The sequence below is a fragment of the Leopardus geoffroyi genome, chromosome A1 (genome assembly GCF_018350155.1).
Source record: "Leopardus geoffroyi isolate Oge1 chromosome A1, O.geoffroyi_Oge1_pat1.0, whole genome shotgun sequence".
In the NCBI taxonomy this organism is placed as follows: domain Eukaryota; kingdom Metazoa; phylum Chordata; class Mammalia; order Carnivora; family Felidae; genus Leopardus; species Leopardus geoffroyi.
Genome location: NC_059326.1, coordinates 105,295,158 through 105,322,974, shown reverse-complemented (window position 1 = coordinate 105,322,974; position 27,817 = coordinate 105,295,158). Strand labels below are relative to the sequence as shown.

At 39.6% G+C, this 27,817-nt stretch overlaps 1 protein-coding gene across 1 annotated transcript in view; it reads right to left on the bottom strand.

Moving 5' to 3' along the window:
- Window positions 1-9,471: 9,471 nt before the first annotated feature.
- CCDC192 (coiled-coil domain containing 192) overlaps window positions 9,472-27,817 on the bottom strand; it is a 215,460-nt gene continuing 197,114 nt past the window's right edge. The window contains exon 7 of the mRNA XM_045487563.1: window positions 9,472-9,817. Coding sequence (XP_045343519.1) covers window positions 9,531-9,817 — 287 coding nt within the window. The 3' untranslated portion in view covers window positions 9,472-9,530. The remainder of the gene's footprint in view (window positions 9,818-27,817) is intronic.

Here is a 27,817-nt window from a genome sequence, read left to right as displayed (position 1 = left end):
CCTGCAAAGGAGCATTCATCCACTCAAGAAAGTCCATGGAGGGTTTAAAAAAATACCTCTCACCAATTTCAAATGTATTTAGAAAAGGAACTGTGGCATAGGAAACCCGCCCTTCTCCTGATTTCTTTTTACCAGCCATTTCTTGAACTTATTATTTAACAAACTTAACAGGTACAGCAAATGCCTCTGAAGCAGTAATAAACTCTGTATTTTTCTGTATATATTTGGGCTAAATCTACACATCTGATGTGACTGATCGAGCATACAACAAGGACAAGTTCTTAAAAAGCATGCAGTAAGTGTCTGTTGAGGAAGGGAAAATATACTTTGGATATTAATCTATTAAAAAGTGGGAAATTTTACCAAAAATGAAATGTGGGGAGAAGATTTTGACAGAGCAGTGGTATTGCTCTGTATCGTCTTCGAAATGGGAGAGGATGGTATGGCAGAGAAAGAGACTTTGTTTTACTATAAAAAACCCCATCTAAATTAGCAGCTGCATTTCTAGTGTTAGAATTTTAGTTCATCTTCGGAGAATCCTTCCTGTATGTTAGAAAAATCACAAAAAGGCCCTTTAATTATAGGAATGTAAAGCCAATACCCAGTCTTCTTTTTTGAGGATCAAGTCACTGTATCTATGACTATAGATGTGCAGGCTAAGATATGTAGCATTTTATGAAGTAGTGTATACATTTTTTTAGATTTTTAATGTTTACTTATTTTTGAGAGAGAAACAGAGTGTGAAAAGGCAAGGGGCAGAAAGAGAGGGAGGCACAGAATTGTAAGTAGGCTCCAGGCTCTGAGTTGTCAGCACAGAACCTGATGCAGGGCTTGAACCCATGAGCCGTGAGATCATGACCTAAACTGAAGTCCGACGCTTAACTGACTGAGCCACTCAGGCGCCCCTGTAAAGTAGTATACATTGAGAACATTTCCTCCTCAGGTATAGAAAGTTATAAGCCTGTCGGTATCCCACAGAGAGTGTTATTTAAGCTTGAATAACTCAGGTTCTAGCACATAAGGTTGGAGTCCTTGGAGTCAGACCACACCTTGTAGGTGGAAGGAGTTATGTCCAGAAGAAGAATATTGTCACAATTAATCATCCTGGGATTCCAAATGAACAGCTTTGGGTTGGGTGAACTGGTGACCTGCTCCTCTCCCTGAGGAAGGAACAGAATGTCTGCAGCAAAATGCCAACAGTAGTAGCAAAGCTGATGTCCACCACTTGGAAAGAACATAGCAAGAACTTGAACTAACAGTGTAGTATTTTGCACCATGTTTTGGTTATTCCCAAGAATTTAATGAAGTTTTGTTAAATACCCCAGCCTAATATATTTGTTTGTGTTTTGGAGAGTTGAGGAAGGTGCTTCTCTTTGAGGCCTGAGCCCAACCCGGTACCAGTGGAGGCCTGGGGGCAGGAGGCAGGCAGTCATAACATGGCAGGGGGTGACAGCCGTTCTCTGAATCAGCAGAGGTTCAGGGTGAGGATGACAGACTGAGGTGTTGAGAATGGTGGGATCTTCATAAATTGTTAGGGGAACAGAACTCAATGGAATGTTGACTCCAGCAGGAATTTTTGGATAGATATATGGAGGCTTTGTGATTTGAATTTTTAATGGGGACTTTTGATAGTATGGGTCATGTGAATCTCAGTCTGCAAACTCATGTCTGGACTAGTTCCTTTTCTTTCTTTTCTATAAATTATTGGAATGTTGACTCTAAGTCCTTAACCCACTAGGGAGGCAGGAAGTTTAACCTCAGTCATTTTACTATTTTTTTTTAATGTTTATTTATTTTTGAGACAGAGAGTGGGGAAGGGGCAGAGAGAGAGGCAGATACAGAATCTGAAGCAGCCTCCAGGCTCTAAACTGTGAACACAGAGCCTGTGCTTGAACTCATGAACCACGAGATCATGACCTGAGCCAAAGTCAGATGCTTAACCGACTGAGCCACCCAGGTGCCCCCCAACCTCAGTCATTTTGAATCTTCCATTTCCCTGGCCCTATGCCAGGATTCTTGGTTCTGAGATCATTCTATGTCACCTGATGATATGAGTTCCCTGTCTTCCCAGTCAGCTTGGTCTCCTCAGGTCTACTGCTTGGTCATATCCAAGACACACACTGGTATGGGCGCTTAGCAGGGCCTAGCATCCTGGGCATTCAGAACCCAACCTCCTTGGTCCTTCTGAGATTCTGCTACATCCCTAAAGCAATGTCCCAGAGCAGGGTCAGGCTCCTGCTGCTGCTGAGACACACATAACTCTCTTGTTCTCCTTTCAGCAGTGACAAGAACTGCCTTCCCTGTCTCCCAACTTCCTGTCAGAGGCGAATTTTCAGTCATTCTTTCTTCAGTGGGCTTAGTCTTTGGAAAGAAAAATCTAGAAAGGAAGTATCTCAAGGTCAGCTTCTCCTTATACTCTGCTCCTTTTACACAGAGCTTCTGGGTCCTAGGCAAGTTCACACAGAGCAAGCTATCTGTCTATTGTGGGAATAAAATAGATCCATACTTGGAGAAAAATGTATTAATAATCTGAAAAGGCTTTCTGCTACAGGACAATAAAAGACATATAAGCCTATATTTTTAGCCATAGTCTAGTGAGATTTGAGGACTCCTGGGTGCATACAGACACAGACACAGACACACACACACACACATATATACATATACATACACACATATATATACACTGTATGTGTGTATGTGTGTATGTGTATATGCATTTTTTATAAAGCCAAGTTGAGAATGAATCTGTGTAAAAGCATTAGTACTCTGATCACAAAGAATACTCCAACTGGAGTGAGAAAATCAGACTCAAGCCTCGTTCTGAAACTTACTAGCTATATGACTTGGAGTATTTATTTAAATTTACTTTATTTTTACTATAAAGTCTCAGATATTTAGGCTTGCTGGCCATAGGTCTCTATCATAACTACTCAACTGTGCCACTATAGCAGAAAAATAACCAAAACAATATCTAAATGAATGAACATGACTGTTTTCTAGTAAAATTTATGGACAGCAAAAATTGAATATCATAGAAGTTTTGTTCCACAAATCTTACTCTTTGATTTTTTGTTGTTGTTCAATCACTGAAAAATACAAAAACTATTCTGAACTCACTGGCCCTGCTAACAAAGGTGGGAAACTGTATTAGGCATGCTGACTTCTGTTGTGGACTCTAAGATTGTAATTCTAAAGTCTAGAGTTGTGTTTCCCACTTGTAAATGAGAAACCCATAACTCACAGGGTTGTCAGGATAAACAGAAGCATAATTTTTTACTTTGATTTATAAATTTAAGGCATAATTGCTAAATATGCTAAATGTGCTGACGAGACCTAAAGCCTACCTTTTTGTCGAAGAAGGAGACAAAAGCAGGTAGAGCTACAACCAATAATCTTTGCAGATGTCACTGAACTGATTTTCTTTCTTTCTCCATGTACCATAGAATCCATGCCAGTGAGTTGAAGGGAGAATTTTGTTGTTTTAAAGAGTAGACTGTCTAGGGGCACCTGGGTGGCTCAGTTGGTTAAGTGTCCACCTCTTGATTTCGGCTCAGGTCATGATCTCACAGTTTGTGAGTTTGAGCCCTGCATTGGGCTCTACACTGACACCACTGAACTTGCTTAGGATTCTCTCTCTCTTCCTCTCTCTCTATGTCTGTCTGTCTGTTTCTCCCTCAAAATGAAATAAACTTTAAAGAAAAAAAAGCAAGTAGACTGTCTATGTGTGGGATTCCTTCCTTTAGAAAATTTCAGTTCTGATAATCATTTACCTACTCACTTGTGTTGGTGGTGTGGACAAGATGACTTTTTACCATCAGTATTTCCTTTATCTACACAGCACACACATCAAAACAGAAAGATTCAGAAACTGTCTTGACCTCATGAGGAAAATGCAGTGGACTCTGGGTTAGTTACTTTCTTTAGGTCTTTGTTGTGTTGTCTCTGTTATGCAGAGGAGAACAAGCCTTAACACTGAATGTGGGATATAAAATATTTTGTGTATATTAGATTATAAATCAAAAGATCAAGATGCTGTAATTTTTGGTGGCAACCACAAATTACAAAATTCACCTGGTATACACACTGTATTTTGGGTAGGAATTCTAAACCCATTTACTTATAGGCCAGGTAGGTAAGATAAAGATGTTAAGCAGCCTTAAGGTATGTGACAACTAGAAATGGTGAGGCCTAGTGGGATCTGTAGAAGGCAGCCATCTTTTTAAAAGCATTTACTTTAAAAGAAAGAAAGAGGGACACTTGGGTGGCTCAGTCAGTTAAGCATCTGACTCTTGATCTCAGCTCAGGTCTTGATGTCATGCCCTGCGTTGGGCTCCATGTTGTGTGTGAAGCCTAATTAAAAAAAAAAAAATGGAAGGGAGGAAGGAAAGAAGGAAGAAAGAGAGAGACAAAGAGAAAGAAAAAGAAAGAAAGGAAGAAAGAAAAAAGAGAAACAAAGGAAGGAAGGAAGGGGGAGGGAGAGAGAGAAAGAAGGAAAGAAAATGAGCAAACAAAACTCAAAACCCTGTTCTGGCTAAACCCAGTAAATAGGTCAGTTGAATACAGACAGCTTTTTGACTCTGTGTGGAATAAACCTGAGAAAGAAGGTACCTGTAGAAAATTCTTTTTCCTATAAATGGAAATGAAGACTGACCTGGGAAAGAGGTATAGATGGTGAATGTGTTTGTTTCTGTAACTACACAGAGATGGTGAGTGTTGGGAAACTTCTATGGTCCTGGGGGCCACAGGCCTTTGTTCTGACATCACCTAGTTGTAAATTTGAGATTATTTAGCTACAATCTACCTCATGAAGATTAAATAAAATCATCCTTTTGAAAATACTTTAACTATAAATTGTAATGTAAATGTTAGGTATATTCCTATACACATAATGGATGCCTAGTAAATGCAGATCCCTAACAAGACAGTAGGGCTTCTACTGTTTGTGGTTTCTTTCATACCAATTTGATTTAAATAGCAGCTAGGTGTTAAGACATACCTTGTTATTATAAGATCAACACTTTTGTTAACAGCTTTTTTTCCTTTTCTTTCTTTTTTTTAAAGTTTATTTATTTTGAGAGAGAGAGAGTGTGCACATGTGCACACTCAGGGGTGAGTGAGCAAAGGAGGGGCAGAGAGAAAGAGAGAGAGGGAGAGGGAGGGAGGGAGGGAAAATCCCAAACAGGCTCCGGACTGTCAGTGCGGAGCCCCACCAGGGGCTGATCCCATGAGATCAAGAGTCTGACACTCAACTAACTCAACTACCCAGGCACCCCAGCTTGTTTTCTTTTAACAAGAACTCACTGTTACCATTGTTTGGACCCCATGTGACAAAGAGTTGGTGCTAGGATAAGTCTTTCCTCTCCTATTCTATCATCCTTTGCCTATGCTAGCATCATACTGTGGAAAAGGTGATACCAGCTAATAAACTCTTGGCGAGACTTATTTGTGACATTTAGGAAAAGGGATTTAGGAGTTATTAGATAATATGTCATGTGATTTTCCCATCCAGGAATAAAGAATTGGGTGTTTTGGGATTTGAGTCCCAAAGGTCCTTCTTGGTTAAACAAAAACCAAATGAATATAAACCTTATAGGTGAAAATGGTCAGACAATTAAGTGTCGTTTTGCTGCAGGTTCATGTTGGGAATGTATAGAGGGTCTGACTCCAGATGTTCATTTTCTTTGGGAAGCTGGGAATAAGAACTGTTTTTGCTTTTGTTTTGTTTTACCATAAAAGTTCTCATTTCATTAGGTAAGGAAAATGTCATGGCCAGCCCTATCTTTGGCTGTGAACTTTATCCCAGTGTGCTAGTGCTTTTATTTTAAAAAGGTTATTTCCTACTTGAACTTGATTCTCCTCTGTTAAGCAAAAAGGTCTCTTGTGTCTGGGAAATCTTAATAAAAGATGTTTTTGTCCTAGCAGGGGAAATTGTTCATAAAGATTTACTCTTTACAATTTCCTTTTCCCTTTTTTTTTCCCCTCTAATTTTTTCAAATTTTTCCCCTCTAAATTTTTCAAATTTTAAGAGTCACACTTAGTCAATCTCAGGCGGTTGATTTACCAAGTCCTTTAAAAATAGTTTTCTTATATCTTTTGGGATAGTTTTGTCCCTGCATCCCTATACTTGATAATTGCCAATAAATATTAATTTGACTTGATCTGCAACATTCATCAACACTTCTCTACTTGCTGCATTAAACCAAAAATTCTTTGCTTCAGTGTAATGTAGAAGAAAATGATTGGATTTGGGGATAAGCAGGGAAGAGTGTAGGAGACAATGAAAACTTGATTCAATTCATTCTTTGCCAGAAATACATTTAGGCAGAAAGCATCATCGTTTCTTTGCTTTTGCTGAACTACATTGAATCCAAGGGTCCCGCCTTCACATTTGTGGGCTAGTTTCTCCAATGGTTTGCCCTCTTGATAGTCCTTAACAAGTCCTTTGCTGTCACTGCAGCTGGCCATGAAAGTATTTGGGAGCACACCCACATAATAATGACACTAAATTATGAAAGCCAACATTTATTTAAATTAGACATGCCACACATTCAGTTGTACTTTCTCTCTGAGAAAAGTTAATGACTGGTGGAAAAAAGAACTAAAACTATGCATACATTTCCATGAATGTCTTTAGAATGTTAGAGAATGGCTTGAGTTACTTGTTAAATGTTTTAATTTTTTTGAAATCTAGAAAATTACTTTTTCAAGCAGGTATGTTACCTGATGATTCATCACATTTCCATTAAGGAATAAGGTCCTCAGCATGCTACTTGTCTCATGATATTTACACCAGATATTTGAAAGATTATCAGGCTATTTCAGCAACTTAGCGTGTTTGTAAGCAAATAGACTTTGCTCCAGTGTAGGGGTATAATCTGATATTTAGTTCATCTGAACCAGGGGTTGGCTCTTTGGAGGAATGGCAGAAAATGGAAATGAACTCTGAGGGCATACACTGGTTTAAATATCCAGCTAAGAATATGAATTTTTTACTTAGGAATGCATCAGAAGCCAGCAATACCCCATCTTAAAACACCCCTTCCCCCAGCCATCCCCATACCACCCCATAAAATTTGGATATTTAAAGAATCCTTGTTACTAAGGTGTCACTAGTAGAGACTAGTCTTTTCATCTTTGGGTGGAATCTTCTCCCCACTTCGGATTTGGAGATCCCCTGGGTCTGAGTCTAGGTAACCCAGATCAGCTTCTTGAAAGGATGGTTTTGCCAGGGAATGGGAGCCTTGATGCTTTCTTCTTCATTGACTTGTCTTAGATATTTAGAGGGGACAGGCTCAATTAATTATTAACAGCAGTTCCAGTTCCATCTATTATTTTATCTCCACTATCAGTCTGCTTTCATACTGATGGCTAGCCAGGGCATTAGCCATGGGAAATTGACCTAGACGTTAATATCTGCCTTTCTGGGATGTGATGGGATTTTCTTTTCTCTCTTTCCATATTTTCCTTCTATGTTACACCCCCACCCCACCCCCCATATCCCTTGGGATTAAGACAATCTCTGGTAAAATAAAGGGATGGAAACTTGATTATGATAACAGATCAAAATTATGGAGATAGTGGTTTACCTTCGAGATAGTCCACTCTTTAGAAACTGAAAGGTTTAAAGCTTTCTTACAGAAATACACAGTGAGGACTTGCCAACTGTCAGCCATGTTGTAAAAAACAATGGGCAAAACCTCAAGGCTGGAAAAGAGAGACCTAGTCAGGGCCAGATACATAGATCCAAGAGATCTTGGGGTGGAGGAGATGAAAAGGAGAAGGGAGCAGAGAAAAGGGATTTCTGAAATGAATTCGGTAAGGGCTGAAGCACACTCTCTGGAAAAGGTTCTTTTGGGACCATGGAAAAGTGCCTTGAGTCACTTTTTGGGGGAGGTGTGTATTCATGATCTGGGAGTTGTAAATTGCTTTTATTTCTGATCATGGAGTGCACCTGTACATACTTGCTGACCTTGCATGTGAAACTCTGAGATTACATACAAATATAGGAAGATTCTAGCTTTGTATGAATCTATGGTGTTTTTGGTTTTTTTTTTTTTTTTTTTTTTTTTTTGCAGTGAACATCTAGAGTCAATATCATAAAGCTATTAGGAGCCCAAAACTCAATTACTTCCTTTTTCTTTTTTTGAAGTCACATTTGGAATCTTTGTTTTGTTGATAGCCAGATCCATAATTAGATTATGGGCTGGTTGCATTTGGTAAGAGACTCCTCCCACTGGTTTGCAAGGAAAAATGTCCTTCCGGGATTACCAAAGACTGGGAATATGAATTTTTAGTGATTACTCATGTTCAGTAAATTTGAGGACTTTTACTAAAGCAGTGCTAATCAGGTTTACTCTGTGTTCACCCACATTCCCTCTTCCATTTCATAACTCCCTTACATTTGAGGAGACTCTTGTGTGTCTATAAACTCTTGGATGATAAAGATGGTGATTCTCATATTTGCTATGATATTTCTAACATCTCTTGTTGTCTCTTGTAGATAGAAGGGTTTCAGGGAGTATTTGTTGAACTGGTTGAATTAAATCAAGAAATAGTGATACAGTCAGATTCACGGGAGAGCTGGAGCTATTTGTCTGAATCATACAGTTCCAGAACAGTAAGAATTAAGTACCAAAGTCTTCCCCAAACTTAGTGCCTAGCTGCTCCCTTTGTGTGGGAAAGTTTATTTGAGGGGGCTGTATAAAAGAGGAATATGGTTTGATTTCTTGTAGCCCGTTAATTATAGGGTAGCTTTCCTTTGCCCATCCTCTATTTTTCCTGACATGATTGTGTACTGTCCACACCTCCTTGTTATGATAATAACAGAAGAGTATATTTTGCTTTGGTCTTAGTTTTGATCCAACAGGAAAAATCAGTGTTGTCTCTTTTCCCAAGGAGATGTCCCAGGACAGTTTTCCCAAAGGACCACAGTACTGATTCATCCATTCTTTATTTATTTTTATTGCTTTGATTTTATGTCATTTCTACTCTTGCTAAATGGTAATAAATTACATGCCATGAAGAAATATATTCTAGAGGACATGAAAAAACAGACCTCATGGCTGTTTACTCTCTTGGTAATGATTCCACTCTTCATTACCCTAACATTCCCCAGTTTCCCAGTTGCAAGCTTGCCTCCCATGACAGTTTTCTGTTCACGATGAGCCACTTACAGATACAGGATTGGTGGTACCTTGCAGTGTGACAAACCTCTGGTAAGAAAATGATAACTATGTTCTTTAGCCATCTGTCTACTTGTGTGTTTTTCTCTCTCTCCTACAGTTATCTGGGATGTCTAAAAATGTAGTATTCCACAACTATGTGGGTTACCTGACTGCTAATGTCTGTAGGGGAAACATTCAGGCATTGGTTCTGAAAAGTTCCCTTTGTTTTCCAATAGGCACATTATAGGATACATTCAAACCCATCATCTTGAAGTTGAGTTCGACAATGAGGAGACTAGCTGGGTTCTGGACTTCACACACGTGACCCTTAATAAACATTTATTATTTTCTTATTGGGAATCCTTACATATCCTCATGAGAGACCACAGGGGTGACATTATTGTTAAAGAAAATTGGGGCTTCTTGTAAACATTCTGGAGACTCCTCAACTTCTTGGAAAGGATGGGATCCCCGCTCAGCTTCCAGCTGCTGAATCTTCCTTTCCTTCTCCTCTAAAACTTCTTCCAGCTGGGTGATCTTTTCAGTCTGAAGGGAAACCTGCATCGACAACTCCATAATCAGGTTAATTTTTTGATCACCTTCTTCCACAGGCGGGAGACCGCCACAGGACTCTTCCCGAGGGTTGTCTTCTAAAGCAAACAAGAAAAACAAAATCTGAGCAGTTTTAATTGGATTTCCCAGAACTCAAAGACAGGGAAGATGGAAAAGCTTTATTTCTCACGTTCTTAAAAGGGAACACAGATGTTGCGTCATCTGGTCAGATAGACCGAGAATGGAATCCGGGTCCGGTGAGGGAAAAGATTCTGGGTGCTCATGAAAAAAGAACTTGGAAACCTCTAGAGAGGGAGGAGAATCAGTCTTTGCCAACTCTTTTTTGTACACATTTAACTTTTAATTAACCATGGGAATGAAGCGTCCTTGAAAATCAAATCTGTAAACAATAGCATCCCAAGTTTCATGGTATCCTTTTGCCTAAGAATCTCACAAGAGTGACAGTCAAGTAGAAATGGACTTTAAATTGAATTTTAACTCAAATAGGAAAAAAAAAGTTGTCATTGCCCCTTCTGGGGGAAGTGATGAAAAAAGACATGTTACTTAACCCAAGTCAGCTTTAAAGTTGGCAGAGGTATAATTTGAGGGGATCTAGGAAAATTTTTAGCCTAATATCTTCCATAGAGATTCATTCTCTCTCTCTCTCTTCTCTCTCTCTCTTTTTCTTTCTTTCTCTTTCTCTTTAGGTCTGAAGGGTTTATAGCATTTCTGTGATAAAATCTCAAATATCCCCTGTATATAAAAGTTTATGCTTTATAATTTCTGACCCTTCAGAAAAGGATAAAAGCCTGAATAAGGAGAGAGAGAGGCTTCAACAAAGAGATAAAATATTAGTGGCTGATAGCAGGGAATCCCTAAAAAAAATTCTGGTAGACCATCACAAAAGTTACCTGCTCAAAGAAGCAGGTAAATCCTATTAGACTTAAGCAAGACCACCCTCCTTACCATTCTCACCCAGAGAGTGAGATTTCCACCATAAAATCATTTCTCTGAGTTATATAGAGGGAAGACATCAACTATAAAAAGGGATGTCAACGACTTGGGTATCACTGTAGGAATACTCGAACTAATGGTGTATGAATTAATGGTATTGACAGTTAATCAGTATAATTAAAAGTCCAGCATTTACTCAGTCCTCAGTGTAAACCAACCCCACAGCTGCACCCGAAGGCAACATAACTGCCAGTCCAGGATACAAATGCCTGCTGTACATGTACACCTGCTAAAGATAGGGCACCTGTGCTGTGATTTTCCATGTAGGTGGGGAATCACCCCCTTCTCAGCAAATAAAACTAATTTGCAGGGTTTTTTTTTTTTTTGTAATTTTCCCAAATGATCATGAGACAAAAGCTTGAGCATGGAATTACACAGTGGGCAGGATAATTTTGGCCTCACAAAAGTGATAAGAGGAAAGATGAGATGTTTTCTGCTCTTAGAAATTGTTATCAGCAATATACTACATTTCAAGATTCCATGGAGATGTTCTTGTTCTGAATATTTGAACTTTTACCATAATATTGATGGAGATGGTAGTTGATGTACCTTTCTCTAAAAGCAATGAAAAACATCTCCATGTCTCAAAGGAGCATTTAGTTTGTTGCCTCTGCAATAGGCTTGTGCTTTTAGGCCCAGGAGAGTTAGTCCATTTGGCAGGAGGCCTTCATTATCTGCTGTTACACGGCCTCACCTTTCATTTCATCTGACCAGAGCTATGCTGTCCGATACAGTAGTCACTAGCCACCTGTGGCATTAAGCAATTAAATGTGGCTATATGAAATGAGATGTGCTGGAAGTATAAAATACACATTTGAAGGGATCCTGGGTGGCTCAGTCAGTTAAGCATCTGACTTTGGCTCAGGTCATGACCTCACGACTCAAAGGTCAAGCCCCACATTGGGCTCTGTGCTGACAGCTTGGAGCCTGGATCCTGATTCAGATTCCGTGTCTCCCTCTCTCTCTCTGCCATCCCCTCTCACACTCTGTCTCTCTCTCTCTCTCAAAAAGAAAAAAAAACATGACAAAAATTAAAATGCACATTTGATTTTGAAGACTTAATTTGAAAGAAATGTGAAATATCCCATTATATTTTAAAAATTGGCTATATATTAAAGCAATAATATTTTGGGGATATATTGTGTTACATAAATTTTATCTTATTTTTCAGAGAGAGAAAGAGCACATGTGGGGGAGAGGAGCCGAGAGACGGGGGGGAGAGAGAGAGAGAGAGAGAGAGAGAGAGAATATCTTAAGTATGTGAAGCCTGATGCGGAGCTCAATCCCATGATTCTGGGATCATGACCTCACCTGAAATCAAGAGTCACATGTTTAACTGACAGAGCTACGCAGGTGGCCTAATAAAATATATTTTAAAACAATATTCAGTCATTTATTTTTACTTTTTAAAAAATGTGACTACTAGAGAATTTAAAATACCAGTATCAAATGTGGCAGGCATTTGTGGCTCTCATATTTCTGTTGATTAGTGTTGGGCTAGAGTTTCCTTTTGGAGGAACACTTTCTAAAACCCACATAGATGGGTTCCTCGTAGATGGTCCTGTTTAACATGTACAGTTGTTATTTGGGAGTGAGGACTGTTGAGGCTTTCAACCATTAGCATACAGATCATTTCTCTGTTACCATTGAAGGTGGATGCATGGAAATCTGGGCTGGGAGAATACGTTCTTAGGGGTTGAGGTGAGTTCCTACAGAAGAGGAAAGAAAAGACAGGAAGTGGAAGTAATAGACAGAAGACAGGAAGGAAAGGAACAGTGGGCAGTATAGGGAAGGCTGGGCATTGGTGAGGCTCAGGGATGGAGAAGGTAATCAGGAGCCTCTCTCCCTGATATATGTGCCTGTTACCTTTCTCTTTGACCTCTTCTTCAATCATTTCTTGATCTAGTTATTCCTCTGTTTTCCAGAAGAGTTATTTTCCACCAATTTGCATAATAAAGAAAGGAGTTTAGTGCCATTACAAAAGGCAAACTGGTCAAAAGTGCCTGTCTTGTTTTGTTTTGTTTTGTTTTTTTTCAACGTTTATTTATTTTTGGGACAGAGAGAGACAGAGCATGAACGGGGGAGGGGCAGAGAGAGAGGGAGACACGGAATCGGAAACAGGCTCCAGGCTCTGAGCCATCCGCCCAGAGCCCGACGCGGGGCTCGAACTCACGGACCGCGAGATCGTGACCTGGCTGAAGTCGGACGCCCAACCGACTGCGCCCCCCAGGCGCCCCTTGTTTTGTATTTTAATAATGCACTATAGGTGGAATAATGTGTTCATCTAATTTTAGTGATAAAGGGGTAAAAATGCAACAGGATGCCATTACATAGGCCATCACTGTTACTAAGTCTATATCCTCTGTCTCTGCCCTCCCAGGAGAGAATAGTGTAGACAGAAGGTAGAAAGAGAAGCAGGGTGTCTTGGTCAGCCTAGGCTGCCATAACACAGAACCACACCATTGAGTTGGTGGCTTAAATGACAGAGATTTATTTTCTCACAGTTCTGGAGGCTGATGGTTTGAGATCAGGGTGCCAGCATTGTTGGGTTCTGGTGAGAACTCTGCCTGGTTTACAGAGAGCCACCTTCCCACTGTGTTCTCACTTGGTACTGAGAGAGACCACAAGCACTCTGATGTTTTCTTTTAAAGGCACTAATCTCATGACCCCACCCTTATGACCTCATTGAAACCTCTTTACTCCCAAAGGCACCATATCTCCAAATCCTATTACATTGAGGTTAGGGCTTCGACATATGAATTTTGTTGGGGATACAATTCATACTGTAGCACAGAGAAAAAACAACCGAAAAAAGAGAGAGAACCTGAGGGCTTTGATTCCCTCTGTATTGTTTTCATGCATTACGTGAAAATGCTGATAAGGAGATAAGCCAAAGTACATATATACACCAGCTCCTTTAGATTCCACATTTAAGTGATATCATGTAGTATTTGCCTTTCTCTATCTGACATATTTTACCAAGAATAATGTACATAAGAGCTGAACTCATAGAAAAAAGTTGAGTGGGGGTTACTAACAGGATGGGGAGTGGAGGAAATGGAGTGGTGTTGATTAAAGTGTGCAAATTTCTAGTTAGAAGCTTCTGAGTATCTATTGTGTTGTGTAATGATTATAATTAATAATACAGTATGGCATACTTGAAAGCTGCTGGGAGAATAGATCTCAAATATTCACTCCGCACAATGGAAATGGTAATTATGTGATGTGTTGGTGTCATTAGCTAACACTATGGTGGCAGTCATTTTGCAAAATACACATGTATCCAGTGAACACATGGTACATTTTAAACTACACAATGTTCTATGTCAATTATATCTCAATAAAACTGGGATGGGGGGTAAGTATATATACCAAGAAGGGAATTTCTCATACAGCTGTATTTTACCATTCAGTATTTTATCATTTAATGACCTCTTCACACATAGAATAAAAATATTTTTGTTCCATTTCTAAACACATTACAAATCACAAAAGTGTTTAAAACCTCTTCAGTAAAGTGGGGGACTCCAGGAGTCTCACATCCTATTTGTAGTGGAAATAGCCCAAGGCCACCCAGTGATTTGTCCAGAGTCCACCACTAACCTTTGCATGATCTGATCTGCTCTGTTCTCCTGGAGTCCAGGCTCCCTTATCTGAAAGCTCCCCACAGCTCTACACGTCCCCACATCTCGAACACTGGTGGTCTTTCCTAGATTTTCACTAGCAGATCAGATAGTCTTGCCAAGGTTGGGTCTGCCTGAAGCATGGAAGGTTCTGTCACCTGACCAGATAATCGAAGGGTTATCCCCATACCCAAGGGCTCCATGAGACAGAGAGCAAAGAGAAATTCTTCTGCCAAAGGGAGGGAGCAAACCTGATTAGCCACAGTCAGGGTATGAAATCATAATTGCTATAGTTGTAGAGGTTTTTACCAGCACATGCCATTTTTCATGATTTCCTGTTTTTCTGCTTCAACTTAAAATAAGTGTGAATGAGGATGATGGCTTAGGGTCATGGCAAAGAGGAGGCCAGAGAAAAGATGGTGACAGTTGTGCGTGCTTAAAAAGGTTCAGAAAGAAGACCGACAACAGGAGCATTCTTCTTTCCAGAGCTGGGGCAGACTGTGCTCACTATTTTTTCTTTTTTTCTTAAAATTTGATATAAATCCAAGCTAGTTAAGATAGAGTGGAGTAATGGTTTCAGGAGTAGAATTTACTGATTCATCACTTACGTGTGACACCCACTGCTCATCCCAACAAGTGCCCTCCTTCATGCCCATCACCCATTTAGCCCATCCCCCCACCTACCTCCCCTCCAGCAACCCTCAGTTTGTTCTCTGTACTTAAGAGTCTGTAATGGTTTGCCTCCCTCTGTGTTGTTATCTTATTTTTCCATTCTTTCCCCTGTGTGGATCTGTTTTGTTTCTTAAATTCCACGTATATATGTTCACTTTTCCACGTAACCTTGAAAAGACAAAAGGCCCAGAAGAAAATGTGACATTTGCCTTTGGCTATTTCCAACTTCTCCTTTTTAATACCCTTAAAATTTTCATGCTCTTAGCAAAGTGCCACATGACAAGTTATGTCAAAAATACTAATAACTAGGGGCACCTGGTTGGCTCAGTCAGTTAAGCATCTGACTTTGGCTCAGGTCATGATCTCACTGTTCATGGGTTCGAGCCCCACGTCAGGATCTGTGCTGACATGACAGCTCGGAGCTTGGAGCCTGCTTGGGATTCTGGGTCTCCCTCTCTCTCTCTCTGCCCCTCCCACACTCACGCTCTGTCTCTTTGCTCTCAAAAATAAATAAACATTAAAAAAATTTTTTTAAATGCTAATAACTAAATAGATAACAGCAGAGGTATTAATTCTGTAGTTTGAGTAGCTTAGAAACTTAGACTTCTCTTAGAATGTGTATTTTGGGTCCATCCGATCTCACCTGTATAGGAATTATATCTGCAGTATCCCTAATTTATGCTTTTCTAAGGGAGTGGCTCTCAGGCATTGGGGTCCCTCAAGCTCTTTGTAGGTCAGCTGCCACTTGTAATCAATGAGCAAAATTTGCATTTTACCTTCAGTGCAGCTGCACATTGGTAGAGAAATATCTGGTGGGTAGAAAGCTGTAATGGACAGACTGGAGAAGAACAAGATACAGCTCATTAATTAGAGAAAGGACATGGGGTGTAACGCTAGGATGGAAGACCTCCATCATGTGAAAACGTGGCTTCGTGCATCTGGGAAGTTAATAGTCTCATGTCAAGAGTGATAAATTATTGAAGGTTGACCCAGTGAATGTCTGGGAGGCTGTTTTTAGATTTTCTAAATACTTGTATCTAAAAAGGGATGTTCACCTTTCGATCCCTTTGCTAATGCCACTGCCCAAAAGCATTCAATGAACACAGAAATGCTAAGAACCACCGATCTAGTTTCTTTTTTCTTTTTCTTTTCTTTATTTATTTTGAGACAGAGAAAGAGAGTGAGAGAGAATCCCAAGCAGGCTCGGTGCTGTTAGCACAGAGTCTGATGTAGGGCTCGATCTCACAAACCGTGAGACCATTACCTAATCCAAAATCAAGAGTCAGACGCTCAACTGACTGAACCACCTAGGCACCTCTGATCTGGTTTCTGCTTCACATGCCTCGAACAATGGGAAGCACACTTCTCCCTGGTCGGATACCCATGGTCATTTTAAACATTAATTCACCTGTAATTAGTCTCTGGGACCCTGCACATAGAGAATGAGTCAGATGTGTTGTTGACTCCTGTAATCACCATTCCACGGCTGGGTAGGGGAGAGGCGGCTAGGAGTTAGGCCCAAAAGGACATTCAGGATTTAGCCTAAACAAACATCTCCGCTGGATACTACCACGTGAACGTTTACTTTTCTCTCTGCTTTTCAAGCTAATGACCAAAGCTGCCAAGTATTTACTCAATAAGAGAGACTCTTCCCAGTGAGGTGATTAAATACCTTATTTCATCAGAGCCACCCAGGATTACTGTTTGGCCTAAAAGACTATGTCAGCTTCCTCCTCTGTACGAATGCCCATCACTCTGACTCACCTTCATGTGGTTTTGGAAGCTGTATATATTTCTCAGTAACCACACGGGAGTCCAGTTTCATCTATTGCCATACTTGGACTTGAAAATTGGCTCATCCTTGTAAATATATTTCTATCATTACTTGAATAATAAACAAAACTTCAACAATAACCTTCATAGTTTTCTGTCCTTCTGTAGATGTTCACAGTTATCATCTGAGAATAGTAAGTCTCTAAAATAAAGGATTCCCGCCACCTTTTTTTTTTTTTTTTTTTTTTTTGCATTCTTATAGCACATGTTTTTATGTCTTAAAAATCAGATTAGTCTTGGGGCACCTGGGTGGCTCAGTCGGTTAAGCGTCCAACTCTTGATTTCAGGTCATGATCCCAGGGTCCTGGGAACAAGCCCTGCATCAGAGTGAAGACTGCTTGGGATTCTAGCTCTCTCCCTCTGTCCCTCTCCCCTGCTTGCACACTTTCTCTCTCTCTCTAAAATAAATAAAAAATAAATCAGGTTAGTCTTACTACTTGAAGTTTCCTCTCTTCAGTGTTTTTATTTATACATGAGATCATGATCTGAGCCTAAATCAAGAGTCAGACGCTTAACCAACTGAGCCACCCAGGCACCCCTGCCCATCTTAGTGTTTACTGAAATGGTTAATTCTCTCTTGCCCAGCACCATGTACTACAGTTTAAGTATTGCAATAGCTTTATGTCTGGTCAGACTGCCTCTGCTACTTGCCCTTTCAGTTTGGTTTCTTCTCTGCTCGGAGAGGTCTCATTGAAATACAAGTTGGGTCTTAATAGTCTTTTGTCTAAAATCTTCCAATGATTTTTCATCTCATATAGACTCAAAACCCACCTGCTTATACACTATATAATCTGGTCCTGACACATCTGTCCTTCCTTTCATCGTTCCTAATAGACCAGGCATGTTTCTACCCAGGGCCTTTATATTTGCTATTTCCTCAGTCTGGATAATTGTACCTTTGATGCATACATGACTAGCTTCCTCAATTCTTTCCAGTCTCTCTTCTCCAAAGTCAACTTCACCCAATAAAGCCCAATTTCAACCCAGCCCCCACTACTGGACAAGTCAAATCCCTGTTCCCTGCTTTGTTTTTTTTGGACATGCTATATCTGTTTCATTTTTATCTTCTTGGTAGTATCTCCCTACCTCACTAGAACAAGAGCTCCATGAAGGCAGAATTCTTTGACTGCTTTGTTTACTACTGTAATTTCTGCACCTAAAGCAGTGCCTGGCACATGTGTTAGGTCATTTGTTAAGTGAATAAATGAATGAAAGTTAAGTGTATGTATGATACAAAACCATTGTAGGAATGGCCAGTCCAAATGTTTCCACTGGTGCATCACTAGGATGGTTCCTAGGTTTCCTCCCCAGGTACCTATTTTCTTCGCACAAAGCTTTCCACAACTGCATTTTCCCCAGATAATAAACTTTTGTGATTGGACAACATTGCACTTAACATCTATGAATTTAAGTTTTTGTTTAAATAGAAAGTTGGAAAAGTTAGAATAGATCTCTTCCAGATCTGTGACTTAGCTTCTATGAGCTATAAAAATGGTTCTCCATGCTGGCACCTAGGGACTTGCATCAATACAGAGAAGACTTTGGCTTATAGAAAGTTGGAAAAGTTAGAATAGATCTCTTCCAGATCTGTGACTTAGCTTCTATGAGCTATAAAAATGGTTCTCCATGCTGGCACCTAGGGACTTGCATCAATACAGAGAAGACTTTGGCTTCTGAAATTCTGCTTGAGCGAATCTAGGAGGGTGTCTGGGAATCTGTGGCTTTACAGGGCGCCCTAGGTGATTCTGATGATCGGCCAGGTTTTGACAGTTGAATTCTGCTGACCTGTAATAGGCATGGCAAACTAAATTTTTGGCTAAATCCTAAAAGGTAAGTCGGAAATCTCCCAGGCATGCCTCTTCTTGACAAGGTTGCAGTACACACAACAGAAGAGCAATCACATCTATTATACTCTCACTGCCTCTCCCTTGTTCCCTGACAAGGCTCTGCCTGTGAATGTTACCAGCTGACTGGCTGTATCCGTGGTCTTCCCCTCCCTCCCCCCACAATTTGCTTAAATCTCAGCAACATCTTGCCAGTTTTCACTTGGCTGAGTCATCTCCAGAATCCAGAGAAAATGATGAATGTTTGGAAGTTTGTATTTGTTTTTGCTTTTGTTTCTGTTTCTCAGTGGATAGATGGATGTATTTCTTCAAAAATTGACCTGGAAAGGAAAAGTGTCTCTTAGGAGATTTCTCTGCTTGAGAGATCTTCCCTTGGGGGCAAGTAAAGTGAGTCACAAACTTTCATAAGAGTTTAACATTTGCAACCACCACAGAGGGGGGCAAGCGAAATCCCCTTCTCTAGATCTGAATCCAGGATTTTCTTCCTGGAACTTGATGGAGTCAATTGATAATGCCCAAGAAGACTTAGAGAGAGAGATATGAAGCTTGGGAGGTGGGAGGAACTTGTTGGTGTGGAAAAGCAAGTGAGGACATCTCAAAGATGATGCCACAAAATGAACATAGGCTGCTACGTGATGGGAGATGGGGGAAACACCCAGTGGCCAGATGTTGGATGGTAGGCATAGTGCCGCTCTGTGTCTCACTTCCCGTCTATACCACTAGGGTAAATTGTTATATCCGGGTAAAGGTAGGATGATGTAGGACAACTTAGTCCATTGCTGCCTTTCAGGGAAGGTTGCCTTCCCACCCTCTTCAGGGTCTCAGATCATACCAGATTATTCTACAAGAAGGAGTTCTTCAACACGATTGGGGAAACAACAGAAACACTGTTAGCATCACAATGCATGTGAGTTATGCCAACAGGTAGTCAATCTAAGCAGAAGGAAGGTTTTTTTTGGAACCTCTTTTACCTTTTCCTACAAGTAGGATCTGAAGTTCCCTCCTATAAATCTGCCTCCTTTGAAGAGGATAGTGGGTTAAGCACAATGACCGAAAGCCTGGCTAGAGGCCCAAAAGTGAAAATGGATCCTGGTAGGAGAAAAGGAAATTCACAGGAGGGGGATATGTAGGAGAGTATGAGAAAAGAAGAAAAAAAAGAGATAATATTTGAAGGACTATTTCGATGCTTATCTGCAGGATAATCAGTATGGACTCGAAGTTAATTGGAGGAATCAGCATAAAGATGATTATATATCATTTGGACTACATTGTTGCACTAGGGTCTAACAGTGAGACTCTTCCCTACTTTTCTTCTTGATGCACAGAGGTTATATGAGGCTCATTCTATAGAATGAAGAATGCCAATTTAGTAGTTTACATTGATTTTAAAATAGTTCTTTGTTATAGTTTCTGGTATTGTATGGTTTTGGAAATTATCTGGTGACATAGTAAGGATAGTATTGGCAGTATTATTCTTGGAAAATGACAATAAAAATTGGTGAGTTTTTATGGAAAAAGATAGGATAAATAATTCTTCATTTCTGCAGATCAGGATTTTGCTTGTATAAACTATGCAGAAGAATGGGTTTTGTGGACAGGAGGTGCAAGTCATTTTGATAGAGTTGACGGTGCCATTAAATGTCCCTCACAAAAGGACACTTGGATGCAGTCATTTTTCTGTAAAATTTTGAGTAACATGGCAGCTAGACCTCATAACATAATGGCTTCTTCTCTTCCTTAAGTTTTATTGTGGCCCTCATTTTCTTCCTTTTTATTAGCCCTGGAATGATCATAATTGCATCACTGAATTTTACCAGCCTCCTAGGTCTAGACTCAGCCCTTGTTGGATGAAGATAAGAAATGTATGCTTAAGAGGTAATAAATTGCAAAAAATACTATAGTGACAAAGACTCTATTGACCAAACTTTGTTTAGGTTCTTCTGATCCCTTTTCTCTACTCTTCCCCATCCTTAAACCTTGTCTTCAAGAGCCGGTGGCAGAGAGAATTCTGCTAAATCACTTTATCGAGAATCCCCACCCTTTGTGTCTGATCATCCTCCATATCTGATCAAATTCCTCATCCTTCACCACAGCCCAGGTGACATCTGGTTGCCTTGGCCTGCCTTCCCTCACATTCATTTCCTCTCAACACCATGCCACCCCTCCGCTATAAATCCCAACTTGTGCTTGTCATATTCAGCATCCTCTCTCCTCCTATTGTGTTATTCTCAACACTAATTTCAGTAGTCCTCAATAAAGTCTTCCTTATTTTTTTTAACAAATGTCAGGATAGTTTTTTTTTCCCCCTTAAAAAATACCAGTTGAAGGATCACACAGGATTGATTTAAATTGTTGATTTATTTCACCCTGGAACACTAAAAATGATAAAATCACCTGCTGCTGGTACTGGCCAGGTTGAATCTTTACATCATGCAGAATAGTTCTCCAAGTGGTGAATGTTCCTTCATTAGAGAATGACATTGATGAGTTTAATTACTGAGATTTTTAATTATGTAAAGCATCAACCAGAGGAAGCTCTGAGGGCTCCATCCATAATTCTCAGCAAGCTTGTCAGAGTACTTTAGAAATAGGGAGGTATGGTAGTCAGAATAGTGCCCTCCCCCCAACAAAGATGACCCCAAAGATGTCCCCCAAACTGTGAATATGCTATCTTACATGACAAAAGGGACTTTACAGATGTGTATAAGTCAAAGATTTTGAGATGGGAAGATTATTCTAGATTATCTGGGAGGATCTTACATAATCACAAAGTTCCTTAGAGGAAGGAGGTAGAAAGTCAGAGACAAAGAAATTCCTGAAGATGTTACCGCTGGCTTTGAAGACAGAGAAAGGAACCACATGCTAAGGGATGCAAGTGGCCTTTAGAAGCTGGAAAAGGCAAAGAAACAGGTTCTACCTAAGAGCTGCTGTAAGGAACACAGTCTGTTGATGCCTTGATTTTAACCTAGTAACATCTGTTTTGGACTTGTGATCTCCAGAATTATAAAATAATAAACTTGTGTTGTTATAAGACACTAAACTTGTGGTAGTTTGTTACAGCAGTAATAGGAAGCAAATATAGAAGGGAAAACTAACAAGTATCTGAGTAATGAGAAAAATCTATCCATTATAGGATTCCCAGAAAGCTCATTTAGGTGTAAAGTCACCAAAGACTTGGATGTCCACAAAGGGCAACCGAATGTGTCCAAACACCCAGAGAGTTCTGGATTCCAGACCTTCTTGCATCCTCTGGAATCCTATACCATTGTTATTCTCTCTTCCTTACAAATGTTAACCTTCCTACTGGCTCCAAGCCATTATCGCTTAAATGTACTCATTTGGTGCCATCTTAAAAAGGAAATAAAACCCTTTCAGTGCTTAATGCCCTTTCATCTATTGCTCTATCATGATTGTCCCCTTTACTGTCAGAGAGTTGTCTATACTCTGACTGCCTTTCCGCATACCTTTCTCATTGTTAACCCAGTGCACTCTAGCTTTTGTTTTCCATTACATTATTCACTTTGGCCTTGCTGAGCCTACTGGTGTTACAGAATCCATCGGACTTGCTTTAATGTTCATCTTGAATGGCCTCTGAACATTTGCAATTGTTGACAGCCTCCCATAACACTCTTCCCTTGACTTCTGTAATAGGACACTCTGTTTTCCTCCAAACTTTCTGGCTACTCCTTTAGTCCCATTTTGTGGGTTCCTCTTCAGAGTAATTACTGCTTGGAGATCCTTGAACTCTTGGTCTTAAGCTTTATTCTTACTCTCTATGGGTGTTCTCTGTGGCCTTGGTTGCAATCTATTTGCGTGAATGCTGCCCCAGTTTACAACACGAGGTGAGACCTGAGCTCTGAACCTGGGGCTCCCTCCATTGAACTCATTATGTAACTTCCAAAATTAATTTCCTTTCTGTATTCCCTAGCTGAGTAAAATGGCAACATCACACATCTTCCACTAAAATCAGAAATCTGAGCATTATTTTGGATTTCTCCCTTACTCTTATCCTCTTCCATCTCTCTTGTCACTAAGTCCTCTTGATTCATATGTCTAAATAGCTCTTAACTTTGTCTAATTGTCTCCATACCCATTAGATCAGGCAATATACGCTTGTAACATCCTTCAGCTTGTACTTGTCATTCAAAAACTGTGTTCTTAATTTCCATAGAGTACTATTTTATGAAGAACTTTCCTAGACTCCATTATTTCTTCATGTTAGTCACTTTATGGAAATATAATAGATGGCCATAAGGAAATAACGGTTGGTGGTACTCACTTTTCAGATGATACAAATGGACTTTACAGTGACACACCTGAGAATTTGGACTTCTATTGTTGGGATCTCCAAGGTTCAGCTCAGAAGAGATCAGGAAAAATGTGGGTTTTAGAAAAGAAGTCCTGTAGTTAGTTGAAGTGCATGAGAGACAATGGCAGAGTTGAAGTGGGTAGGAAAATATCAAAGTGCACCCTTGAGAGGAATAGTTCACAGAAACAGGCACTGCTTATCAATCTTACCTCCTGTACAAGTGTAACTTCTTTTTAATTGTTTTTTTACTTTTATGCAACTTGCCTTTGGTTTACATTTCACAGTAAGAAGATAGCAGTAAGAAATGGACTCATGGAAGGGTGAATGCCCAGGGATGTCTCTGCTAAGGTAAATTAGAAGCATAAAAAAGCTCTGTTCTTGGGGCACCTGGATGGCTCAGTCAATTAAGCATCTGCCTTCAGCTCAGGTCATGATCTCACAGTTCATGGGTTTGAGCCCTGCATTGGGCTTTGTGCTGGTATTTCTGTGCTGGCAGCTTGGGACCTGGAGCCTGCTTTGGTTTCTGTCTGTCTGTCTGTCTGTCTCTCTCTCTCTCTCTGCCCCCTCCTTGGCACTCTGTCTCTCTCTCAAAAATGAATAAACATTAAAAAAAAAAATCTCTGTTCTTGATGACAGTGTATGGAACGAGGTTCTTTCAATTCCTCCTAATGGAATGCCATTCCAATTTTATCAGCTTGATTTTATTTTTTGAAATGTCAAGATGTAATTTCATCTTCAAATTACAAAACATAATTCAAAAGTGATGGAGACATTCCCCATGAGGGAATTCAAACAAACTTTTCTTTATTAGGAAATCTTTTGATATTTGGTGCAAATGTTAATTTTCATAGATATTTTCCCCACTAGTTACCTCTTTCATCACGTAATTTATATGCCTTCAAAACATTATCAAAGCTAATGGCAAAGGAGTTATTTTCAGGGTGGGCTTAAACTGAAAGCAGTATAGAGAAGCACAAAAAGATGCCTAGGCAACTATTGAAATTCTTAGCAAAATGCTTCTATTCTGATACTGGAAAGTTTTGTAATATTTTTTAAATGTATTATATATTAGTATTTGAAAAATAATATATATAATTTTTAGAGGTGTCAAATAACTTACATAACTATGATTTCACTTTGTCTCCTCTTTCCATATCACTCCCCTTCATAATTGTAAGAAATGAGGGAAAGAGAGAGAAAAGGTAAGTGAGAAAGGAAATAAACATTTACATAGCACCTACTGTGTCACTTTACTAAGAACTTGCTCAGCAAATCACACAAAGCACAATAAATGTTTATATCTAGTTTTCATTATTACAACCAATACCACCACAATTCTTGCATAGGCCATGGGTATGAAATACATTGGCTACTTTTTGTCCTCATCGACCCACCTACCCTTACCATCAGGTACCCATGCAAGCCCAATGTAAGCCCTGTCCCATTTGCATCTCCTCCAGGTCTGGAGTCACAACTTATCCTTTGGGAAATATTCTGAGCATTTCTCAGTTGTTTATGGAATATTCCTGGCTTTGAAGTAAGAAAGCAATAGGCTGGGTGTCTCATTCATTTTTGTTTCCATCTATTATTAATTTCTGATCCAGAAAAATGCTAAGATAATAGGAATGCTAGGAACTGGCAGCAGGATTACCATTAAGACTTGTGGGCATTTGTTCTGGCTATTTCCAAGATGGCTCTCCCAGTGTCTTCTGGTTCTAAGCACCTGGATAAATAAAAGCTTAGGGGCACATTAATTTTCATCAGGGTAAGTTCTCATTTTGTCTCTAGCTTAAGATATATCATTTAATTATTATTTAAATTATTTAATGTGAACTAATTAGTCAGCTCTTTTCTTCACACCACTTGAAGTGAATCTTCAAGTGGCAAAGTATACCCAAAATTGTGAAAGTATTTGTTACTTTTTTCTTTTAATTTTTTTTTTACTGTTAATTTATTTTTTGAGAAACAGAGCAAGACAGAACATGAACAGGGGCGGAGAGAGAGAGAGGGAGGCACAGAATCAGAAGCAAGCTCCAGGCTCTAAGCTGTCAGCACAGAGCCCGACGTGGGGCTTGAACTCATGAACCATGAGATCATGACCTGAGCCGAAGTGGTATGCTCAACTGACTGAGCCACCCAGTTGCCCCAAATATCTGTTACTTTTGAAGACTCAGTTTGGATTTAATCAATTATGCAAGATTATTTTTACTAGGAATTAGACTCAAGGAATTAATATTATATTATGAATACAGATAGTACTCAAGTTATAATGGCTCACCTTTACAGTTTTTGACTTTATGATGGTGTGAAAGTGATATACATTCAGTAGAAACCATAGTTCAAATTCTGAATTTTGATCTTTTCTGGGGCTAACAATATGGAGTATGATACTCTGTCATGATACTGGGCAAGGGACTGTGAGTCATAGCTTCCTGTGAGCCACATAATCATGAAGGTAAATATCTGATATGTTTACAATCACTCTTTACCCATGTAGCCATTCTGTTGTTCACTTTCAGTACAGTATTCAATATATTACATGAGATATTACAAACTTGGTCATAAAGTAGTCCTTGTGTTAAATGATGTTTCCCAGTTGTAGGCTAGTGCAAGTATTCTGAGCACATTTAAGGTTGGCTAGGCTAAATAAACTATGATGGATATTCTGTAGGTGAGTTCTATTAAATGCATTTCCGACTAACAATGTTTTTAACTTAGAGTGGATTTATCAGAACATCATATCATTATAAGCCAAGGAACATCTGTACATGAGTCAGGGTGATTTCAACTCCAAGTAACAGATCAGGTGACTATCACCAACTTAGACAATGGAGAGTTTATTATTGCATGTAAGGTGAAATCTGGGGAATTGCAGGGTTAGCTCACTTTGTGGCTCAGGAAAGCCAGGTTGGCTTCTCTTGTTTGTCCTTCCTATTTGCAAGATGGCTATATTCTTCACAGGATGTTGTCTAAAAGTTGGAAGAGAAAGGAGTCTTGGTCTGCCCTTTTTAAGTATTAAACTTTCCATGATGCTCTCAGCAGAATTTACCTTATTCACTTTAGTCCATAGTTATATCATATTCCTAAAGAATCCCTTGACAAGGAAATAGAATGACTATGATTGGTTAAAACTAATAAACATACATGTTCCTTGAAGTACATTATCTGCCTAAATGATGAATAAAATTGGAGTTGTATTAAGAAGGATGAAGAATAATGTCTTTTATGCAGGTGACTAATAGCATCTACCACAGTGAACAAAATTGTTAAAAATGCCACAGAGGGGTTCTGGCCGGCTCAGTCAGTAGAGCAAGTGACTCTTGATCTCAGGGTCATGAGTTCAAGCCCCACATTGTGCGTAGAGCTTACTTAAAGAAAAAAAAAAGCTAATAATAGTGTATTATTCAGTAGTATTTGTGTGTCCAAAAAGCTGAAAGCCTAACTCTAAGTGGCTTAAGTAATAAAGAAAATGTATTCACTCCAGATATAGGGCTAGTTTCTGAAAAGAATTGAACTAGTAGCCCCAGTGATAGAACTGAAGATCATCTGGTCTTTCTGCTCTTTCTTTACAATGTCTGCTTCTTCCTAAGCCTAGCACTACTCTGGTAGCCAGATGACTGCCACTGTCTTCCTGGGACACTCTCCTTCTTCTGTCTAGGGTCTCTACCCTATCTACTAAAGAAAAACAGGAGGCTTTTTCCCCCTTAATCTTAAGCAAATATCCCTCACATTCCATTGGCTTAGATTACTAGCTCATCTCTCAACCAGTGGATGGGCTAAGCAATTGATGTTTAAGCTTATAACATTGTAGTACATTTAAAGCAATGCTATTTATGACAGTAATTTTCCTTCTTTATTTTTATTTAAAAAAATTTTTTTTTCAATGTTTATTTATTTTGGGGACAGAGAGAGACAGAGCATGAACGGGGGAGGGGCAGAGAAAGAGGGAGACACAGAATCGGAAACAGGCTCCAGGCTCTGAGCCATCAGCCCAGAGCCTGACGCGGGGCTCGAACTCACGGACCGCGAGATCGTGACTTGGCTGAAGTCGGACGCTTAACCGACTGCGCCACCCGGGCGCCCCTCCTTCTTTATTTTTAAAAAATACTTAGTTATTTTTGAGAGAGAGAGAGAGAGAGAGAGAGGGAGAGAGAGAAAACGAGTGGAGGAGGGACACAGAGAGGATCTGAAACAGGCTCCAGGCTCCAAGCTGTCAGCACAGAGCCCCACACAAGGCCCAAACCCACAAACTGCTAGATCATGACCTGAGCCGAAGTCAGACGCTCAACCAACTGAGCCACCCAGTTGCCCCATATAATATTAATTTTCTGACAGAAGTGGAAAAAAGTCAGGAAGACAAAATGTATGAATGAACGATGAATAAAGAAAGACCTCTCTCAATTATTATGAGTTTAATGTTGTAGCCATTTCCCTGGCAAGTGTTTCAATAAATTGAATAATTCTTGTCTGGAACATAACTTAAAATTAAACACATCATAAAAAATCAAATGGATAGGAAATATCTAGTAAAAGCACACCAGCATCAAAATTCTAGCAGAAGAAGAAGCTGGTTGTTCTGGATGCAATTTGTTGGTTTTGAGAAAGATGATGTTACTCATTGTGACATTTTGATATTGGGGAAACTGAATTAATTACTTCTTGGCTAAAGAACACACACAGAATTCAGTCAGTTTAGGCTTAAATTTGCCTTTGATACTTATCATTTGAAGAGACTTTTTAAATCTAAATAATAAGAGATATTTTTAATAGCATATATTTTTTAGTGTACAGTGATGTTTAGTG